Raw genomic sequence first — 21,475 nt, forward strand, 5'->3', positions numbered from 1 at the left:
TCTTTTTTCCTTTCCAAGCGCGCCCAATGGACTTATTCACTAAAGTCTGAAATGTAAAATATTAGAATTTGAAATAAAAAAAATTCTCTAACTCAGAAATATTCACAATTTACCCTTTGTTGTCTAATTTTTGCAATTCCAGTTTTAATTCGGTACAATTGTGAGTTTAGTATATAACCCTACTGTCGTGCAGGCAGCCCATCAAACAATGCAATATATGTTTCTCTTAGCCAGAAAAATTAGATCTTTAAATAAACCCAACTCTCCGTATCTAGGGCCAAAGAAGTTGCTAATTAGCATTATCACTATAATAAAGTGATAATGCTAATTATTTATAATTTCCAGAAAATACATAAAATTCCTACATTACACACTTTGCCTGTAATATATATTGCAAGAGTTGCAGCTTTGCTTGTATCTGCTATATCTGCTTTTTTTATAAGCATTTACATAGCACCTACATTTTCAACAGAGCTTTACAATAATAGAGTGTGGTTGTTTAACGTGTAAATGACAGGCAACAAGATGTTGATAAATTCAAGAGGTGACAAGGGTTGTGTTCAAACAAGCTTACAATCTACAAGTTTATCCTGCAGGATTAACAGAAGTGTATGTTTCTGTAACATTAAGTTATTCCTGGCCTTGCATGAAACATTTCCTTGTGCAAATCACACTGACATTAAAGAAAGTAATGTGAAAAATGTTCCTCCTGTGCAGGGTCCTTTGTGCCAGCTGAATATGCAAGCTTTCGGATTGCAGAGCAGATATTCACAAGAATTGGAATGGATGACGATATTGAAACCAATTCTTCAACGTTCATGAGAGAAATGAAGGAGGTATAATTTCGGAATTCTGTTAATACATTTTTATTATAGTAAAATAGAAAAAATATTTAATTTTAGTGTTTACTATCAGTGGCTCCCCATTCACAAAATGACTTGAGTGATGTACGTATTTTTCTCAAGCAGTGATTATAAATTGGGAGCCACTGATTGCTGAGAGCGTCAGCTGACCGATATAATCCAATCAGCGGCGTACCTGCATGCGTTACTCCTAGGCTTTCATTTTCAAGCTCTTCAGCAAGTGGATGTTGGAAGGGGCAAGAGTGATTAGGCGCTGAAGAGGAAACTTTGTGACAGGTTTAACCCATAAAAGCAAAACAATGCATGGACCTACTGGCACCATAACAACTTCATTTTAATTTAAGTTGTTATGATGCCCTTTGTGTTTGTTGAAAGACTGGATTGTAGTGAACTTAAAACCAGATTGCAAACTTAAGGCCAAAATGACAGATTTGTGGAGGGGGGGGGGGGGGGGGGGGGATCTACAACCTCGCTAGTCACTTTTTGGGTGTTATTTTTTTTGGTGTGTTGGAAAAAAAGAATATTTAAGGATATAATAAACATGTATGTGTACGTGTACAAGTTGCTTTTAGTGGCATTATTGGCCATCACATAAAACTGTGGTTGAGGGGATTGGTTGCCTTATTTTGGGTCGACAGCATAAAAAGATGTGTTTTAAAGGCTCATCTTGAAGGACTTGCTTCTATTTCTGTCTAGATTGTAACAACAAATGATGCGTTTTATTTTCAGTTCAAATGATCATAGGTGTATAAACTCTTTAACCCCAGGACCATGTCATGTGTCCTTAAGGGGTTAAACACCCTAGGTAGAATTAAAACAGCACAGGTATGTGTCTCTGACTAGGGGAATTAACATCAACTAATTCTCCATAATTAGATGGTGTTAATACAACAGACAATTGAAAATGAGCATTGTCAATAATTACCAGTCTGGGATGTGAATAGAAAGGGGTGAGATAAGAACTGAGCATTGTTTAATTTAACTATTTATGTCAAGAGTTGGAAACATTGACATTTTATGTATTTAATTATTGAATTCTGAGTTTCTTTGCAGCTTGTACCTAAGAAATACATTTCAATGTAACAGAGGGTGCAGATTTTGAGACATTAGTAGTTTTGTTCTGTATACTGAGTAGGGTTTCCTTGGCTTTGTCTATGTATGTGTTATAAGAGCATTTATTCTGTATTAATGGATTTGCCAGGGAATGATCTGTTCACGCATACCGATCTATAATGTGCATCTAAAAATCTTGATCTGGTGGCAAACGCCAAGTACTGCAGCTAAATGCAAACCTTACAGGAAGATTATTTGCATGTGAGAGAAGGGTCAATTATTGTACCATGCCATGACCCTTGTGTAAGAAAGCTCATTAGTGTATAAATTAGTATGACTGGTTAGCAACTGCCCTGAGGATGTTTTGCATTATGTGGTACCGTGGACAACAAATGTGCACATACTATGTCTAAACTCCTCCCATGCAATCATTGTTAACAAGGAAATCCTGCGTCACAGCAGGGACTGTGTATTTTTATATTGTCTTGCAAAACATCCTGGGAAAATAAATAAACTTTTTTTTTTTTTTCGCTTACAGTGGGTTTTTCTTTCTTCATATTGCAGTCACAGTGAACGGTATAAAGAAATAAAAATACTATTCATTCACCATCCCCAAAAATAGCCAAACAGAACACATCGCCGTCTTAAATACTTTTTCCAGTATTTTGACCTAAAATTTGAAAATCCTGTTAAATTAACCTTTGTTTATTGAACTGTGAATTGTCAAGAATTCAAAGCTTTAGCTTTCATGAAATGCTCATGTAGGAGTCCAAGCAGATACTTTCACGTAAAGTTTAGATAATTAAGTTGTTAAATTTACATCTAATTTATACAGGGCAAATTTATACACAGAGTGACAGTTTTGGACCTGAATGGAAAAATAGACACAAAGGCAAACTGTGAGAGAGAAAGTAAAAAAAAAATGTAAGCGGTCAATGCTGGTGGGGAGAGGTTTGTTGAACAGCCATTGATGGATTATCCCCAGTTCTGTAGTCATTGCCCAGATCTTAGCTCCCAGCAATGATGGTGACTCAGCTTGTCTTGAGCACTAATTTGCACTGCTGCTAGACAGCTACAGGTTTATGCACTAAAGTGAGAATTCAAAGTGAATCTCAAATGTAAGGGCTACATAAAAACTGGAGAAATTATTATCCAGCTTTGCTTCCAGTTAGGTAAATCTGGGCCTTAAATTCCAAATTCACTTTGAATTCTTTCTTTAGTAAATAACACTGCATGTTTAGGGAACATTGAATACATACATTTCCTTTCTGTCTTTCGTGGCAAAGTGTTCAGTAAATCACTTTTGAATGATGCTCAGTGTTTGGTGAAATTATATTGTAGTATCCATCATGATATAATACTTGTGATTTGAGTAAACCTCAAATATCACTGTTCAACTTTTTTACTTGTTAGGGTTTGGAAGGATAATATGAGAAAGATAAGGTTTAAACTGTGGTTAAATGGTGTGAATAATTAGGTTCTATAATGTACATTTCTGTATTTCTTTAGATTACATACATTGTACAAAATGCTAATGATAAATCGCTCATAATCATTGATGAACTGGGAAGAGGAACTAGTACAGAGGAAGGAATTGGTCTGTGTTACGCGATCTGTGAATACCTGCTGGGCATAAAGGTATTTAATCACAAATCTGAATGCCGGTGAGATAATATGGCTATGGATTCTAGAGTGATCGTCAAAGGGAAAAAAAAAACTTTTTTATATATATATATATATATATATTTTTTTTTTAAACAAAGCAATCACTGTAAATATCTGATAAGTATTCCTTTATTAACAGTAAAAACTTGTGCATATATATAGAACATGCATTTTATTTTTTATTTTATTTTTCATTTCGTTATTTATTATTTTTCAAAAATGTATCACAATAGACAATAAAAGACTTACATTTAAAAATATAAACAAAAGACAAAAGAACAATAAATACATTCCGACAGTTCTAGCACTCCAAGATACCAAATTTTTTATTTATTACCCTTAATTATCACCTTATTTATAAATTAGACGACATACCAAATTTAGTGTCTTCATTTCGACTTGAAAGAACCTTAAGACCGGAGGGCGTACTATTACGTCCTTTTTAAAGCGTCTCTAAACGCCGCAGGACGTAATAGTACGCCCTCCGTTTTTTTTTAACTTACCCGGTCGCCGGCGATCCCACGACGGCGATCGCGGTTTGGGGGACTCCCAGGGAGCCCCCCGCGGCACCTCCGTCCTCTTCAGCCCCCCCGGGCCATGTGAGAGTGAGGTCCTTGCGAGGACCTCACAATCACATGGCCGGGATAGCTGCCTGGGATGACAGGTAGTCCCCCTGCTGGCTGGAAATAAAATAATAAAAAGTTAAAATAAGTGTAAAAAAATATATATATATACTTAGATCATATATATATATATATATTATATATATATTTGTGTACGGGATTATGGAAGGGGCGCACATTAAAAACTGTGTGTAATTTTAATATATGAGAGTCGGTTGAGGTGTGCCGAAACCGACGTGAGGTTAGGCCTGCAAAAGAGGGCCCACCCAGGTATAAAGATATATGAAAAGGGTGTGGTGGGAGGGAATTTCCGAAATCGTCGCAGACAGGTGAGTGGGGGGAACGCAGGGTTTAAATAGGCATTAAATCCCTCCCACAATTTCAGGCATAACGCCTTCTATTTGTGTACGGGATTATGGAAGGGGCGCACATTAAAAACTGTGTGTAATTTTAATATATGAGAGTCGGTTGAGGTGTGCCGAAACCGACGTGAGGTTAGGCCTGCAAAAGAGGGCCAAAAGATGTGTGACATTTATTAGACATAACAGATCACTTAGACATATTATAGAAAGCGAGCCTGATTTCTTTCTGGATTTGGAATGAACCGGTTGTATGCCGAGGACTACCAGCGACCCATCTTCTCTATAAGATGAGTTGGAACTGGATGACTTGAGGCTGCTGAGGCGGCCCTAACACGGAATGAATGTACCGAGAAGGAACTTTGGATTGAGGCCAAGACTAACAAACAAGGAGCGAATGTATAGCATGAACTGTTTGAGAGATGTGCAAAAATTGTACGTGCAACCATTATAATCGGAACGCATTTAGCATCTTGAAACCACGCACAATACTTACACATATCGAAAGCCGTAGAGTATGTTTGCTTAGTATTAGTGGACAAATCTTACCTGCGTAGACTAACTACAGGCATAATTGATACCTTTTTTTACCTGCAGAGGAAATCTGGACTGCGTGTTCTTTTATCTCAACCGTTACGTTTAAGCAAGGTCCGACATCAGGACTTCGGAAGTGGCTAAAGCGGAGGAAACTGCAGGGGAACTTGAGATGTCAGGGTTAGTGTTTATTAAAGATAATACGATACCTGGAGCTATTTCTTGTAGCGTGCTGTGAGGAGGAAGGAAATGTAATAGGTTTAAATTATGCAAAACTCAGAAGCTCATTGAGCTTTCTCGTGTAGTTGAGCTGCTAGCTAATGGGAACCAATAGGTGAAGATAAGGACTATCCCGTAAGAGTTGAGGCCGTGCCAGTAGCCCTGTGTTTGAGAGAAGCCCTACCTACGATTTAGGCCATGTGGACTTGTACCATCTAAGCGTGGCAGGGTATAACCTCTTGTGGAAAAGTGATTAACCTGACCGAACACGTGCGATTACCTGCATTCAACCATAGCGAAAAAGGACTATAACAGGCGCCTAAAGAAACTGCCGTGACGTGAAACGAAGCATAGAATGCAAAAACCGTGACCCACCGTAGGGAAGTGTTTGCACGAGAGAGGAACCTGAAGAGGAGCTTTGACAAAATTTGAAGACGATATGTGTTCGTATAGCAAGTACCCTATAGCGGTTATTTGGTAGGCATGAGAACGTAGAGGATTGAACTACGGAATGCATGAGGTGATACGCCTTGAATCTGAACATCCAGCATGACCGAAAGTAACTCCCGATGAGCTACTTAAGCTTACATAAAGAGAAGCGTGAACGACAACAAATGCGTGACGAATGAATTGACAGCGCATGGAGGACCCCGTGAATGTCGGGCGTGCAGACAAGTCCCTAATTAGCAGATAAGGATTCGAATAATATTAGTTTGGCCAAAAATGGAGGCGGAGTGATGCCTCGGTGTACGATATGAAACAGGTGGGAATTCCGTTCACCTGGTCCGATCAGATCGCTAAAGCTTGTCCTGCATAGCTCGTATAAGCGACGCCGACGTGAAAACTGAGTAATAGTATGAGTCGATAAACGGTAATTGAGAACACAGCGTACCAAAGTGCCGCCAAAACGTTGTGAACAAATAAACGGTATATCCGTGAAACATGAGTCCAGAAGCAGTCACTGAACGTCACGTCAGCGCCTGGAGGACCCGACGATGGTCCGATACGAGGCCAAATCTGTGCGACGTGCACTGCGGAGGGCAACGTGAGACCCAACACACCAATTTGACGGAATAGAAGCAAGAGATGCCCGAAACACGGTGTTGGAGGAACCGCTGGTCTTGGAGCCTCCAAGCTTGGACTGGGCACGTAGTGTACGTGGTACCTAAGGATCTCCAGCGAGCGACAGGTTGGGGTAACATATATGTATATATAAATATATACAACCATATATACACAGGTATCCTCGAACAGCTTAGCACTAAGCGTCTAGCAGACCCATTGCCCGTAAGAGATAACGTATAGAAAGCACCGGAGTAGCCGAGTAAGATAGGACTGAAATACCGTTTTGCATCAATGTAGGAGTACGTAACGCACAATCGAACCTAAGGCGGGAAATAAAGCGCTAGGATACCTGAAGCGGTTAAGGGATCTAAAACATGGTGACTATGCTTGACGGGTCTGGGGTGTACCACCCCCCCCCCCCCCAGCTTGCTAGGAGCGCGAGCGTGAGTGCGTGCGTGCTGGCTGACTAGCTAGTGCCGCGATGCGGCGAAACGATTACACTAGGTTGGTGACAGGTGAGGCCCTGCTAGTTGCCAAGCGGCTTGAGAGGCTCTATCTATGCGTTGGGGCGAGGGGGTAGCGTGGCCACTGAATGAGGTGGCGGGGTGTTGGCCTCTCGGTGACAGTTAACATAAGATAGAATGGGAGTGACGGATGAGGCCCTCTCTATGCCACAATGCGAGGCGACTAACTATGATTTGGCCCGAGGGGCATAGTACCTCCGAGTATGAGGATGGGTGTTGGCCTCGCGGGACCACTAACCTATGGCGGAGAAGCCGGGGAGAATAACAACTAGTGGACACCTAGGAACCTTACAGCCAGCAGTTGCTAACTAAGAGGGAAGGTCGGGTAGAGAGAGAGGATACGCCACAGAGCGAAACGTGGGTAGCAATGAGTTAGGATCGTACGTTCTGAGCGAAACTGGTGTGCCCAGTGAGTCTGTGGGGTCCTGATGGTCGGGACGTATGACCCGGAATGCGTGTATGATCGTATGTACGGCCCTCGGGGCTCGTGGTGCCAGACCGTGGCCTTGATTCGAAAAGCAATACGAATAAACGTGGATATGTTTTGTTTTCATAGATACATATGCGGATCTAGTTCGTAATATCGTTAAAAGCGTATTTGCCCTAGCCGAGGCTCGCTCACCAGAACTGCAATATGAAAGTAGACGCATTTGTCCAGTAACGTATGTGCTTGTCTGCGTAGGAGTACGCCGGGTATTACACGTAACGCAAATCGCCGCACTGACTGAGGACGAATTAGGGCTGGTACAGACAATGCTTCGTTTGCTGTGTACATACAGCGCTTCAAAGACCCTCACAACGATGAGCAGGTTAAAGAAAGTCAGAAAAGCCAATTATCCAAAAATTCAGCCACAACCAAGCGAGCAGGCAAATATCTGTAACCGTCAATGCGTGTCACTGCATATCTGTATATCAGTGGTTATGTTTGCGTATGTGTGCGTACGTGAACGTCAGGGATAATATATTAATACAATTACATAATTATTATATTAGCAAAAAATTTTTTTTTTTTTTTTTTTTTTTGGAAAACTTGTGAAAATTCACTTATGAGGGTGTCATACTATAGTCCTCCCAAAGCACAGTGGGGTACCACGACCCGCATTGACAGAGGCTAAAAAATGCATGATATAGATAGTACGGTAAAACAAAGCAAAAACTAAACTAAACTAATCACTACGAAAACAAGACAAGAAGGACGGGGCCACCCTCAAAACAGGGTGGCCAGGCTTGCAGAGTATCCCCCCGACTCACCATGCACTTAGCGCTGCTGTAGCTCTGTGCGCGGTAATAGTGCGTGGCAGCAGATTACAAAATGCAGGACAGGTCTGTGCGATTTACTTCTGCTGTGGCAGTACAATGTATTAAACGACTTTTAAACCAGATACAGTTGCACCGTGGAACGGACCGGTAGCATCGTTACTCTGGCTGAACATGTCTCCCCGGCAGAAAGTATCTACAGGCTACGAATTACTTCTGAAATGAAACAGATCCAGTTGCGCAGACAGCCTCTTTTAAAAGGAAACTCACATACAGGATGTGAACTGCTGATAGTTCTAAGCGAAAGCAGGTGCTAATCTGGGGCAAAGTGCTAAGTAAGGTGCAATCACCGTGGAAAACAGGATGTCTCACCATTTAACGCCCTGCATGCAAGCACCCGGTTTGCCTTGATAAATATGTCCCAAAACTATAAACCATGTTAAAATGACAACAGACTCCCAAAATGTGAGAAAGCAGCAAAAAAACAATTAAATTCACAAATCTCTCACCCTTCAATTTACGCTGGCTTTCAGCCTTAGAGAAGCAAAGTTTGTGGGTCCCAGTCAGTCAATATATATACACATGTGGTGCTGGGGTGATTGAAAGGGGGGTAATCACAAAACTGGGAATTGGGGATAATTGACTAATTCTCAATTCGGTAAATGAAGCCTAAAAGCAGGCCGACTGCGCTGGAAATCCTAAAAACGAGGTAACGGGATGGAATAAGGGTGCACTGATTCATAGTAATAACTGCGTCTTTCGTTGTGGGCCTTAACGCTCTAAGGGTTTATCAAACAGAAGAAAGATTTTGAAATGGCTCTGAACAGACCCAATTAATGTAGTTACAAATTAGCCATCAACATCATGCAAAAAGAAACGGGTGATAAATTTCAATAACGCTCCGGTCATAACATTACATTTATATTTAAAAATGTATTAATGTAACGTTTAGATAAGAACATATACGTTATATATGTGCAAACCGTAACATGGGCAGTACAAGGCAAACTCCTCCCGGTAACCACAACAGCTCTCTCAACAGACCGACAAAGACCACAAAAAGGGGGTACAAGTGTATTCGTGTACGCCGAACAGCAAATTGAGACGAACTGGCTGAACAGAGAATTGCATACCGTTGAAGGAAATATGCGCACGGAAAGCGATTTAGAATGAAGAGTACTCGCAAGGACTTACGGTTTGGATGAACCGACGAATGGTTTCCAGGCGTATGGAAAATACTCACGAAAAACCGGCGGGCTGTGCACGAGCGTCGCGGCAGATTGACGTCAGAGGTCTGTGAAAACGGAAATGAAAGCGAATTTCCGAAATCGTCGCAGACAGGTGAGTGGGGGGAACGCAGGGTTTAAATAGGCATTAAATCCCTCCCACAATTTCAGGCATAACGCCTTCTATATATGATCTAAGTATATATATACACATATACACACACACACACATACACTGTCTAGGTGTATTTTAATATTAATATATATATATAATTATATATATATATTAATATCAAATTACACGTAGACTGATACTGATTAAATATATATATAATTATTGTTATATATATATATTTATATATAATATAAAAAAAATTATGTAAATACGTAATAAAATAAATAATTAAAAATAAAATATTAAAAAATATATAGATGTGTTTTATTTCGTTCTAACTGAATTGTGATAATAATATATATATATATTTATATCAAAATACACGTAGAACGAAATAATATATATATCTATATACATAAATATATACGTATATATCACTATGTATATACCTATATATAAATAAAAATATTTTTACAAAATTATATATATATATATACGTATATATACACATATGTATATATATACATATATTAATTCTACACATATATTTATGTAATAATTTTACATAATTAGGTATCCTAATTAATTACAATTAGCGGGACCTGCCTGACAACCCATGCCAAAAGTATAGGGAATTTAATTTGCTAGCACTATATTTATTTAACCCTATAACTTTTCAAGACACCATAAAACCACCTGTACATGGGGGTTACTGTTTTACTCGGGAGACTTCGCTTAACACAAATATTAGTGTTTCAAAACAGTAAAATGTATTACAACGATGATATCGCCAGTAAAAGTGAAGTTTTGGGCATTTTTCACGCACAAACAGCACTTACACGGACGATATTATTGCTGCAATACTTTTTACTGTTTTGAAACACAAATACAAAAACAGTACCCCTCATGTACAGGTTTTATGGTGTTTTAAAAAATTACAGCGTCAAATATAAGGCTTGTGTTTCATTTTTTTTCACATTAAAATTCGCCAGATTTCTTACGTTGCCTTTATGACCCTATGGTAGCCCAAGAATGAAAATTACCCCTATAATGGCATACTATTTGCAATAGTAGACAACCCAAGGTATTGCAAATGGGCTATGTCCAGTCTTTTTTAGTGGCCACTTAGTCACAAACACTGGCCAAAATTGGCGTTTTTTGCATTTTTCACATACAAACAAATACTAACGCTAACTTTGGCCAGTGTTTGTGACCAAATGGCTACTAAAAAAGGCTGGACATACCCCATTTGCAATACCTTGGGTCGTCTACTATTGCAAATGGTATGCCATTATGGATGGATGTTTATTTCCTGGGCTACTATACAGTCTCAAAGGCAATGTAACCAATCTGGCGAATTTCAATTTCAAATGTAACACGCTATATTTCACCCTGTAACACGCTATATTTCCCAAAACACCATAAAACCTGTACATAGGGGGTACTGTTTTACACGTGAGACTTTGCTGAATACAAATATGTGTATTTTATTGCAGTAAAAGCAAACAGTATTATGACATTGACAGTTAAAATGTCATGTAGAACTAAAAAAATAAAAAAAATCTTATTTTCTCCCATTTTTTTCATATTAAATTATGTTTCATAGCTAAATATTTGATATTAAATGAAAGCCCTGTTTCCCCTGAATAAAATTATATATAATAGGGGGGTGCATTTAATATGAAAGAGGTGAATTACGGTTGGACAGACAAATAGCGTTCACAACTTGTACATTTGGCTGTGGTCTTAAGGGGTTAAATAGCTATTCACTGTCTATGACAAACCATGTAAACATAAAAACAAACAAACATAAAGTCATACATGCATTTTATTAGAGACAAGTAAGGAAGATATAAAATTATAAATTGTTTTCTACATAATGAATATTTTAAAAGCATCTCTAATTAATGAATGCATATTTTTAAAGTATCTCTGCGGCTACAGTAATTTAAGATATTTGTAAGTTAAAAGTTCTAATGCCTCTACTACACCACACATTACTGTGTTGATAGCTTGATAATATGAATGTCAAAATGTTTGTTTATGAAACGTTTCACAAAGAAGTAGTCAAAACAAAGAACAATCAGTAATGAACACTGTCTTTGCATAGGGTGTCTCATGTATACAAAGGCCATACTTGTAAAATGTTTTCTTACGTTAAAGAGAAACTGTCACTTGACAAGATTTTTAATAATATTTTTACATATCACTATATTTAACAAACATGTCTTTTTCAGGTGTGAAAAATGAAATGAAATTTAGAAATTCACATCCTGCAGATGGGCGCCTCCATCTTAGCTCCCTGTCAATCATTGTTATAAGCTCTATCTCTTGCACCTGTCAGTCAGCACAGAGAAAGCACGCAGAGAAGAGGAGAAATATCAATGTTTCTATGTGTCCTCTTGATTAGCAATGTTTGCTCTGGCTCTGTCTTGTCTGAACTTGATTGGTGTTTTATATTCTAAATCTTTGATATACATTTAAAAGAAAACAGCATTTCATGTAAAAAAGTTAACACAAATTAAAAGTGATTTTCATACTAATACTGATTAGTATAAACGTTATACTAATAATAATGATTAGTAGAACCATACAGGTTTTCTTTCATACTAATATTTAATGTGCTGAGTGAGATTTTGAGACATTCGTTTGCTCTCTGATCACTAATTCTATATGTTCCCCATTCTCATGCTACCTGTAGGCATTTACACTATTTGCTACACATTTTCTTGAACTGTGTCACCTTGGCACATTATACCCAAATGTGGAGAATTATAATTTTGAAGTGCAGCATGTCAGATCTAAAGGTGCCAGTGATGATTCCATCTCCTACACGTACTTACTATCAAAAGGACACACAAAGGAAAAGAACTATGGTAATAGGTAATTTATTTCTAATACATTTCATTGTATCATTTAATGTGAAATATTTATTTCTAGCTTTGCCTCTTGTTTTAGGTTTGAAAGCAGCAGAGCTTTCGTCCTTACCAGGGTCAATCCTGAAAGATGCGAATGACATTGCAAATCAAGTAGCAGGTCGAATCTTGGTGAGTGCACAGTCAGTGAACTACACAGATGAGACATGTTTTCCGGCACCTATGCACAAGTGTTATATGTTCACGTTCATGGGTGTGTAATCCTGTACCAATGCGTGGATATGTTATCCTGTGGCCAAGTTCGGGTGTGTTAGCATGTGTCCAAGATGGACTCTCCTCTTCATACCCATGATAGGTTATGTTAACCTATGCCAAAGTTGTGGTGTGTTATCCTATGGATGCTGCTTCCTTTCACCTTCACTCTGCACATTTCAATTTTTTCCCTGCACTTACAGCTGCTCTTGCCAGGAATGCCCAACTGAGTCAATTGACCATTAAAAATGACAACATTTTCTGCCTCAGTGCTTAACTGTTTCAGCCTGTCATTATTCCAGCCTCTGCTTTTTGCTCTTGGCCAATGTTGGCCACCTATTTCCCAGTCAGCCAATGCTTTTTTGATCTTCAGAAAGTTACTGAAAGCCCCATCTGTGACAAATAATAGATTGTTTACCTGTTTTCACAGATGCCATGTAATAACTAAAGCAACTAAAAGTTTAAAAACTCTTTTATTTTTTTTTACACTTACATGATTCGGCGCCAACCCCATGGCGCTGTGTTGAGTTCCTCCTCTTCCAACATCAGCTGATGGAGGGAACCTAATGCGCATGCGCGGTGAGCACCACACACACACTAGGTGTTCCCCATAGGAAAGCATTGAATCAGTTCTTTCCTATGAGGAATTAGAAGACGCTGGACATCCTCATGTAAAACATGTAAACGTTCAACGTTGTTACAGAGAACCAAACTCTGTGAAAGGCCTGAAAGCACCTCTAGCGGCTGTCTGGTAACTTCAAACTTCAATGTTTGCAGATGCAGGGCTAAAATGACAGGGACATTGCACCCAGATTACTTCAATGAGATGAAGTGGTCTGGGTCCCTATAGTGTCCCTTTAAATGCAGGGCTCAGTTCCGTGTGCCATACTTGATGAATGCTAATAAGACTCTTGGGTCACAAGACTGAGCCCTGCTTTGAGATTGGGGATTGTTGAACTGTGTTGGGAAAAAGGACTACTAAATAGGGGCTTGTGACGATACAACCATGGTGTCTCTACTACAGAAGGCATAGCAGTTCAGTCACGTTATTGTCAATGGGTTTCTTTCGCTAACCTGCACAGCTAATCGCTGTACTAAGACCCGACACTTTGTCGTTTATCCACCGACAATGCAAGATATACTGCACTGATACTCTGGCTCGTATAGGATATTCTATCTATTCCACTGGCAATTCTCTATGAGTAACTCATCTATAGTGGACAACAATAAGCAATATATCTGGATGCTTCAAGAGAAACACAAGCTTCTTCTTGGTAAATCACAAACACACTTTATTCTGGTTCATAGACAAAATATATAGCAGTTCTCCAAATTATTATTATTGGCATTTATATACCGCTAACAAATTCTGTAACGCTTTACAATATTATAGGAGGGGAAGATTTAACAATAAATGAGACAATTACAAAAACTTACAGGAACAATAGGTTGAAGAGGACCCTGCTCAAATGAGCTTACAGTCTATAGGAGGTGGGGTATGAAACACATTAGGCCAGGAGGTAGCAATCAAACAAGGTGGGAGTGAGGCAGAGCTGAAGGAGAGAATAGAGTGCTGCCATTAGGAGAGAGAAATGGACAGGTATGTGAGGTAAAGGTTACTCTGGGAGGCCACAAGCTTTCCTAAAGAACCTGGTTTTAAATCTTTTTTTTTTTTTTTTAAATGATTGAAGATGAGGGTCTGAGTCTGATGGTGGTAGGCAGGCTATTTCAAAGGAAGGTAGCTGCCCGCAAGAAGTCCTGCAAGCGTGAGTTGGCCATACACATAAACAACAGTGACATGAGAGGCCCGGAGGCAAATTAACTAAAATATAACATGGTAAATCTCAAACAAGTAAGAGCTTAATTTGAAACAGGTAATTCAATTACAAGTACACCAGACAACAGACAATGTTATTAAAAATATCAAACATTAACAAGACATCAAGTACAGGTAATTGCAGACAGAAGGGGAAACAATGAATCCCATTAACAGACCCTAGAGGATGTGCCTGCACTGCAGGGGGTAAATCATCAATCATTGTCCCCAACTCATATACTTTGACACAGTGTAATCTAGCAGAGTCTGCTTTCACTTCAGAATTATACTTTGTACATAAAGCAATAGGGGAACATGGTTATGGTCCGTGACATCCCTTGGCAAAACAAGGGACAACATAGGTCTGATATGTTCAGCGCTGAATCTATTGGCGCTTTATAAATAGCAATAAAAAATATGATGACAGATGCAGGGCAGACGTGTCCTGCAAGAGCTCCTGAACTTCCAGCATTAAACCGAGGATCTCTGCTAAAAAATCGTCCTGAAACATAATCAACAAGGCAGCTTACCCTCACAAGCGGTATCGGAGCCCGGCACCAGTGGACACACCAAAATCTAAACGACTGACAGCCCGGAGAAGAGGATGTCTGCCCTGCGGCCTGGCAAGCCATGGATCAGCGGCCGATCCAGCATGGGGGAACCCCCAGTCAGCAGCGGACAACACCACCCTGAGCCCTGCAGCCCCCCCCCTATGGACCGGCGGGGGATATCCCGGTCCCAGAGGCAACCCAGCGGTGATGAGCCTCAACGCGAGGCGGCCTCTACAAGCGGGAAACACAATGACACACTCAACATGGCGGGCGCCATGTGCGCATCGCATGAAACTACGACTCAAACCTCACCAGCGACCAGGCTTGATAAAGCTTTTGAGGATTTTTGGGCAAAGCTGAATCAGCTGCTGCAGGCACCCAACCCGCACAGGCCGACACAAGGCACCTCAAGCGAGCAGCCACCGAGAGCTCAGCCTCGCCCAGACCTAGGCCGGCGGCATCGCAAAGCAAACCCTCCTGCCGCGAAACATGCCGGGGGGGTGATCCCGATCCTTACCCTGGGACACCGACCGCTGTGGCACAAGCAAGGCACCTCATCCCAAATGGCGGACGCCATGTGCGCTGACGGAGGAAGAAAGGAACACTCTTCCCCCACATCTAAGCCCGACAGCATAGACCTCAGTGCTGTCCAAGAACCAACTACAGCTAACCATCTGCAAGCATTGCAGCACCTCAGCAGGCCAGAAGCCGGCGAAGCCAAGAGGACACAACGAACCAGCGTTCACCCCGCAGGAAAGACAAGCAACGCTCCGCGGATAAAACCCTACCTTTCCGCCAGGACGGGGTATTGGTCCCCGACATACATCTGCCAGAGGACAGAGTTAAGATGGCGGCGGAGGGCACGGCACTCACCTCTTCCATGCAGAGCAGTGAAGCAGAGAGGACCGGCAAAGCCACGATCCCCTCAGACACCCACTGCAATAGGGGCGACCGTGATCCAACCGCACAGTCCAGCAATCCAGCGCCAAAGGGACCCGCTCAGTGAACGTACCACAATACAGCAACATAGACACCCGCAGCATGGTTGCCCTCAGCCCCAACAAGGCATCGGGTGAGTCACACAGGACTTAGCAGGACACTGGTTTCCTAACCGGGAGACCCCTCAAGCACCCTGAGTCATGGCAAAGAACCCAGGATGATTATGGAGGCACCATTTCTATTTGCTGGCCAACCCACAGTAGGACTTACACCCGGGAGACCCTAGGGGACTATTATATCGTATTGGCTCACTGGGATTTGATTTATTTGGTTGCCATATTATTATTATGCTCAACATTACACAGCTAACTCCAGACTCCAGGCACCAGCACATCCATGCTCTATCACTTAACTCAGAGCCCGCCAAGACATTGATGGACACCATCTCAACATAATAACACACCATATTATAACACCTAAACTATGCACCAGTAGACACCAAACCTAGCAAGCCCTACACGAATGACCTTATGCCTCTTACTACTTATGTAGATGATTATCACTCTTGAGTTAAGATGAATCGATATTTCCATATATTTACATAGCGCACCCAGTAACTGCAGTGCAGAGTCCCCCCTGCTGTCAGCTACGCGGTTGACTTATGTGTCTGGCTAATCCCTAAAATCTGGCTAATCTCTGTCTTTGTTTAACCTTAAAATGCGCAATTACACCTGTTTATAAGTTTTATGTTTATTGCCTACATCGATGACAAATGTGCTGCTGCTTTGATGTCTTGCTGAGCCTTCTGAGATGATGCCGTATCTACTTAACAGTTGTGGCACTTGCAGTTGTCTTGAACTAGTTAGGCAGTGTTTAATAGCCTTTAATCGTTAGTAAACGCTTCCCATTGTATGGGTACTGCTTATAGACCCCAACGTGACCCCCCACAGTACACATGCTAAGCTAGCTTGTACTAAGCTTATTAAACGTTGAATGAACGACTCGTTTACATATTCTAATCATCACACAAAAATGTGCTATGTTTATCGATGCCATGCCGATGTTCCAATACTATGTTTGTTTATTTGCTTGCACCAGCTGTTGTGGCAGTGCATACAAGTTTGTTCCCAATATGCACAAATAAAATAAAGAATTAAAAAAAAAAAAAAATATGATGACAGACCAGTGACTGGACCATTGTTCTGTCAGAGGGCTTAACGATTGAGAATATACCTTTAAATGTGCTTGTTAATTAACTAAAGAATGTTTTTTTTTTTTTTTATGATGACGGGGAACAAAGGTAGTTGGTTGAGGAAATGCTTGTAATAAATTATATTACTCTGAGATACAATCAAGATAGCTATGGGTAGCCGCTAAGTTGTTCTAGGTATCAATTTTCAAATTCAGGTCACAAAACTATTGGCCTATCCATTGAGGTGGAAGAAACTTTCTGACACAGAAAGTTGTGTGTGATTTTTATCATAGTTTAAGGTAACATCTGATAAATGAATGAAGATTATATGGATCAGATATTTCCTTTTTATCTCTCTAGCTAGACATTACAAAGCAAAGGTGTTGCCGATCCTCTCAGAGAAGTACATGTTATATTTAATGTTCTAGACTATTTACATTTCTATTAAACACTATCAATTAATGTTTTTCAGTTTGCATATTTAATTCACTTAACATAATTACATTTACGCCATTTCTTCAACAGCAAAAACAAACCAAAACCGCAGAGAGTGTCAAACAGATGGCAGTTTATCATTTAGCTACAAGACTTATACAAACAGCTCGAAACTCTTGCTTGGACCCAGACAGTTTGCGAACCTATGTCAAACATCTCAAGAAGAATTACGAATCTGAGTGCCTTGCTGTGGAGCACTTAACTGAAGAGTAGCAGCTGTATTTACACTGTACACTACAGCCACGTCCATGCCATTGTAAACTTAGCTGTCCAAATAGTTGTTCTTTGTTTTATTACACAGCAACTACAGTGATTAATAAAATATTTAGAAATTATGTATTTCCTAGATAACATCTAGTTTTTTTTTCTAATTGTATGCCTAACCTCCAGTATGTTTAAAAGAAAAAGAAAAAAAGCAAGCCTGATTATAAAAAAAAAACTGTCAGAAGAAAGCACACTAACATTTGAGGTTCAGTTGATTAAAATCATATCTCTAAAGTTTCATTACTATTAATGGTAAATTAATGTCATAGATAATCCACATTTTAATTCTAGTTTGCAGTCCAAGTGAAAATCTGAAAGGTGCTCTCAACAAATATTGCTTTGAATTCGGTTGAGGTATAATTTGTTGCTGTTTCATTTCTTTTTTTTAGCTAGTCTGTGGGGCATACATAACTGACTCCATCAGGAATCTCTACCTCTGATACCCATCGCAATAAATTATATTTGCAGAATCTCTCTCATAAGTGACCTGGCAGCGTTCTGACTCCAGCCAAGCCTTTGAAAGGCTCGATTGGAGCCAAAATGTTGCCACATCACTTATGTTGGCTGCAATAAAGGTACTTTGAAATCAATAAGAGTGGCTGTGGACATTGTTAATTTATTGCTAATCTTTTATGATGATGTCATAAACTACTGAACAAAAACAATCTTTATTTGTTTTCTCATATTATACTACAAGTGCCTAAAATGTAATTTATGATTTTTATATTGTTTTGTGAGCCAGCTGTTTTTAATTCTCGTTATATATTCTTGTGTAACTAATGCTGTAAGGATTTGGCAAGGAATAGATACCATCTGTATGAATATTGTCGTAAGCTGGATTTGTGTCAATAACTTGCTTTAATACTTCTCAAGTGTTTTGTTTTTGGCTGAAGACAAATTTTCCTGCCAAATTGATATTGTAGTATTTCTTCCAAAATTGATTTGTGTCTTGAAAGTTTGTTTTCTTGGCTAAGTTACCTAGTTTGCAATATATTACTAAAGCTCACTCTCTGTTCAATCAATATAATGCAATACAATGCAATATAAAAACAGCTATTCAAAACCAGTTAAATGTTAAATGTATATCTAGTCAGGACCATTAAACCAATGTTAAAAGTCCCAGATGTTGTAGAGCTACAACTCCTATGAATGCGTTTTTAGAATGACAATGAAATATATAAATTAAAAATGCCCATTTGAAGTGTTTTTCATTTAAGTGACCAAAAATAAGGATAAACGTAATCGCTTCCACGACTGCTGTACTTTTTACACTACTGGCTGAGTGGATTAAGTCTTAAACAAACCGTTTAGGCACTATAACAACTTAATTTTAATGAAGTTCTTTTGATGCCAGGAGGCTCCTAGGCTCACTCTTAAATCAAGGGGTTAAACCATTCTAGAACAGTTTAACCTCAAAGTTGCCTTCAACGACGATCTTAACTCCCCCCAATCGGCATCTAGCTTCTGAAATTTCAGCTCCAGGAAGCCCATTGTGCCGCCGGGCAGGGGCACCGCTGTTTGGCTAAGAGCAGTCAGCTGACGCTCTGAGCCAATCAATGACAACCTTTTCACAAAACATACCTTTTTCAAGGCTGTGGAGAGGAAAGAATATTCCAGAAGTAGAGGAGATGCCAATGGGTACCTCTGGCATCCGAAAGATTAAGTTTCTGTAAGTGAGGAATCAAAGTCAAATAAAAGTCATCTGAGAGATAGGTGCTTTGGGAGAATCAATGGGATGGAGACTTTAAATTAGCTATTGGTCCCTACTCGCCATAATAATGACTGGTCAAGGGCAACCATTTTTATACTATGTGAGTTCAGGGTGGGAGTTATAGTATTAAACCACTCAGTGGTGTCAATTTCAGTAGTTCAAACTCTGGAACAGAGGAACCAACAAGCATCATTCATCATGTGAGATTCCCATATGAGACCCTTTATTCGCTGATTGTCCACTACCTGCACCCACAATCATAGAGAAGGAACTGTCTTTTTACTTTCACATCATGGAGTACCTATGATGTTTGAGATGTGTTCATAACTTATATGATGTCTCGTAGACCTTGTTTGGCTAAGAATGTTTGAGTTAGCCATCGATTTCAAACCAATCTTCTTTAAGTAATACACCCCCAGCTCAGCAATCACATTCTGTTATCCACCGAGCGGGAAGGGAACATCTGTTCTTAGACATCATGTTCAATATTAGATAAATGCATCTGTGTGATTTCGGCAATGTGATCTGTTTAGGGAAAAGAGGTAATGGAAAGCCTGAAAGTGAGTCAATTTATGTAATAGAGATGGGAGGAGAGTTGTCATAGAAAGGTGTGATTATTTTTCGTTTCATTTAAACCAAAATAGCTGAACTGAAGCAATTCTCCAAATGTTTCCAGTTTGATTATTTTGACCTAAAATTTGCAGTCAGTTACTACTCTTGACCACTATTTCTTGTATTCGTTTTCTTTTTTTTTCTTTTTTTTGTCAAATCTCAATGCAATGAATAAGCTTTTTATATATTAATCATTTTTTTTTTATTGGTCGTAAACAAATTTAAAAATAATATCCTGCACAATTACCTGAAAATTTAGAAATAGGTTTAACTTACACATTTGTGTGTGTAGCATATCTAAATATTTATATCAGTATTTACAATCCCCTTGTAACATTATTACTGTTGCCAGTGAGCACATTCTGTCTGGCAGAAAGTCTGTTGTTGTTTTAAGTATAAATTTAATAAATGTAGGATTACCAGTGAAATGAAGAATAATTACACCCTGAATCCAGAAATGTCTTTGTAGCAACTGCAATAAACTCATAATTTTAGTACTTGCCAAGGTTTATGATATCTTGTGAAATAGGTAGCCTGACTCCTTGAAGTCATCAGTAGGCAGAGTTGGCAAATTTTATGAACATTTCTGCTCTGCACAGTGAAATCTCCACCTCTTCATAAGCTGCCAAAAATATCCCCCTAATAACCAATTTTAATTACGTTGCTGTAAATACATCTAGAATGTGCCTCTGGTGCAATCAGCAGATTGGACATATTCACAGCTTATAATGTGGAAATTAGTGCATTTTAACATAAGCTGTGAAGAGGGCAGTGAGTGGACCTCTGAAACAGAAAACAGGGACATCAACCACAGACGCAGAGTACTATAACCACTTCAGAGAACTGTAGGGCTTATGATACATTAACTTCTCTAAAAGGGAACTATCCAATTCTAGGATTTTTTATTTTTTTTTTACTATTAAATATTCCATTATCAAAATTGCTTGAAAAATAAAATTAAATGTTGAAATCCAGGAAAACAGAGAACAAAAAGTTCAGTGTCTCTGGGTGTACACCTGTGCCGACAACCCCGGATAACCCGAGGAAGTAATGCCGAGTGTCTACTCAGAGACTGGTGTACCAATTAGAGACTCCAGATGTCTCAAGAAGGGGCATAACCCCATATATACAAAATCAAACAACAAAAAGGACAGATGTGGTCAGATTCAAGAAATCAAATGAAACTAACCGCATCTCTGGAAATAACTATTTCTTGGTTAAAGTCTCCAGTCCTAGGCACATATCAATGTGGAAAGTGTAAGGC

At 39.5% G+C, this 21,475-nt stretch overlaps 1 protein-coding gene across 1 annotated transcript in view; it reads left to right on the plus strand.

The window, feature by feature from the left end:
• Positions 1 to 17,933, plus strand: part of MSH4 (mutS homolog 4) — a 52,648-nt gene extending 34,715 nt beyond the window's left edge. Inside the window, exons 16-20 of the mRNA XM_063428035.1 lie at positions 718 to 836; positions 3,426 to 3,554; positions 12,205 to 12,379; positions 12,462 to 12,550; positions 17,655 to 17,933. Of these exons, the coding sequence (XP_063284105.1) occupies positions 718 to 836; positions 3,426 to 3,554; positions 12,205 to 12,379; positions 12,462 to 12,550; positions 17,655 to 17,837 (695 nt within the window). The 3' untranslated portion in view covers positions 17,838 to 17,933. The remainder of the gene's footprint in view (positions 1 to 717; positions 837 to 3,425; positions 3,555 to 12,204; positions 12,380 to 12,461; positions 12,551 to 17,654) is intronic.
• The last annotated feature ends 3,542 nt before the right edge of the window (positions 17,934 to 21,475 follow it).

This window comes from Pelobates fuscus, chromosome 7 (assembly GCF_036172605.1).
Source record: "Pelobates fuscus isolate aPelFus1 chromosome 7, aPelFus1.pri, whole genome shotgun sequence".
Classification (NCBI taxonomy): Eukaryota; Metazoa; Chordata; class Amphibia; order Anura; family Pelobatidae; genus Pelobates; species Pelobates fuscus.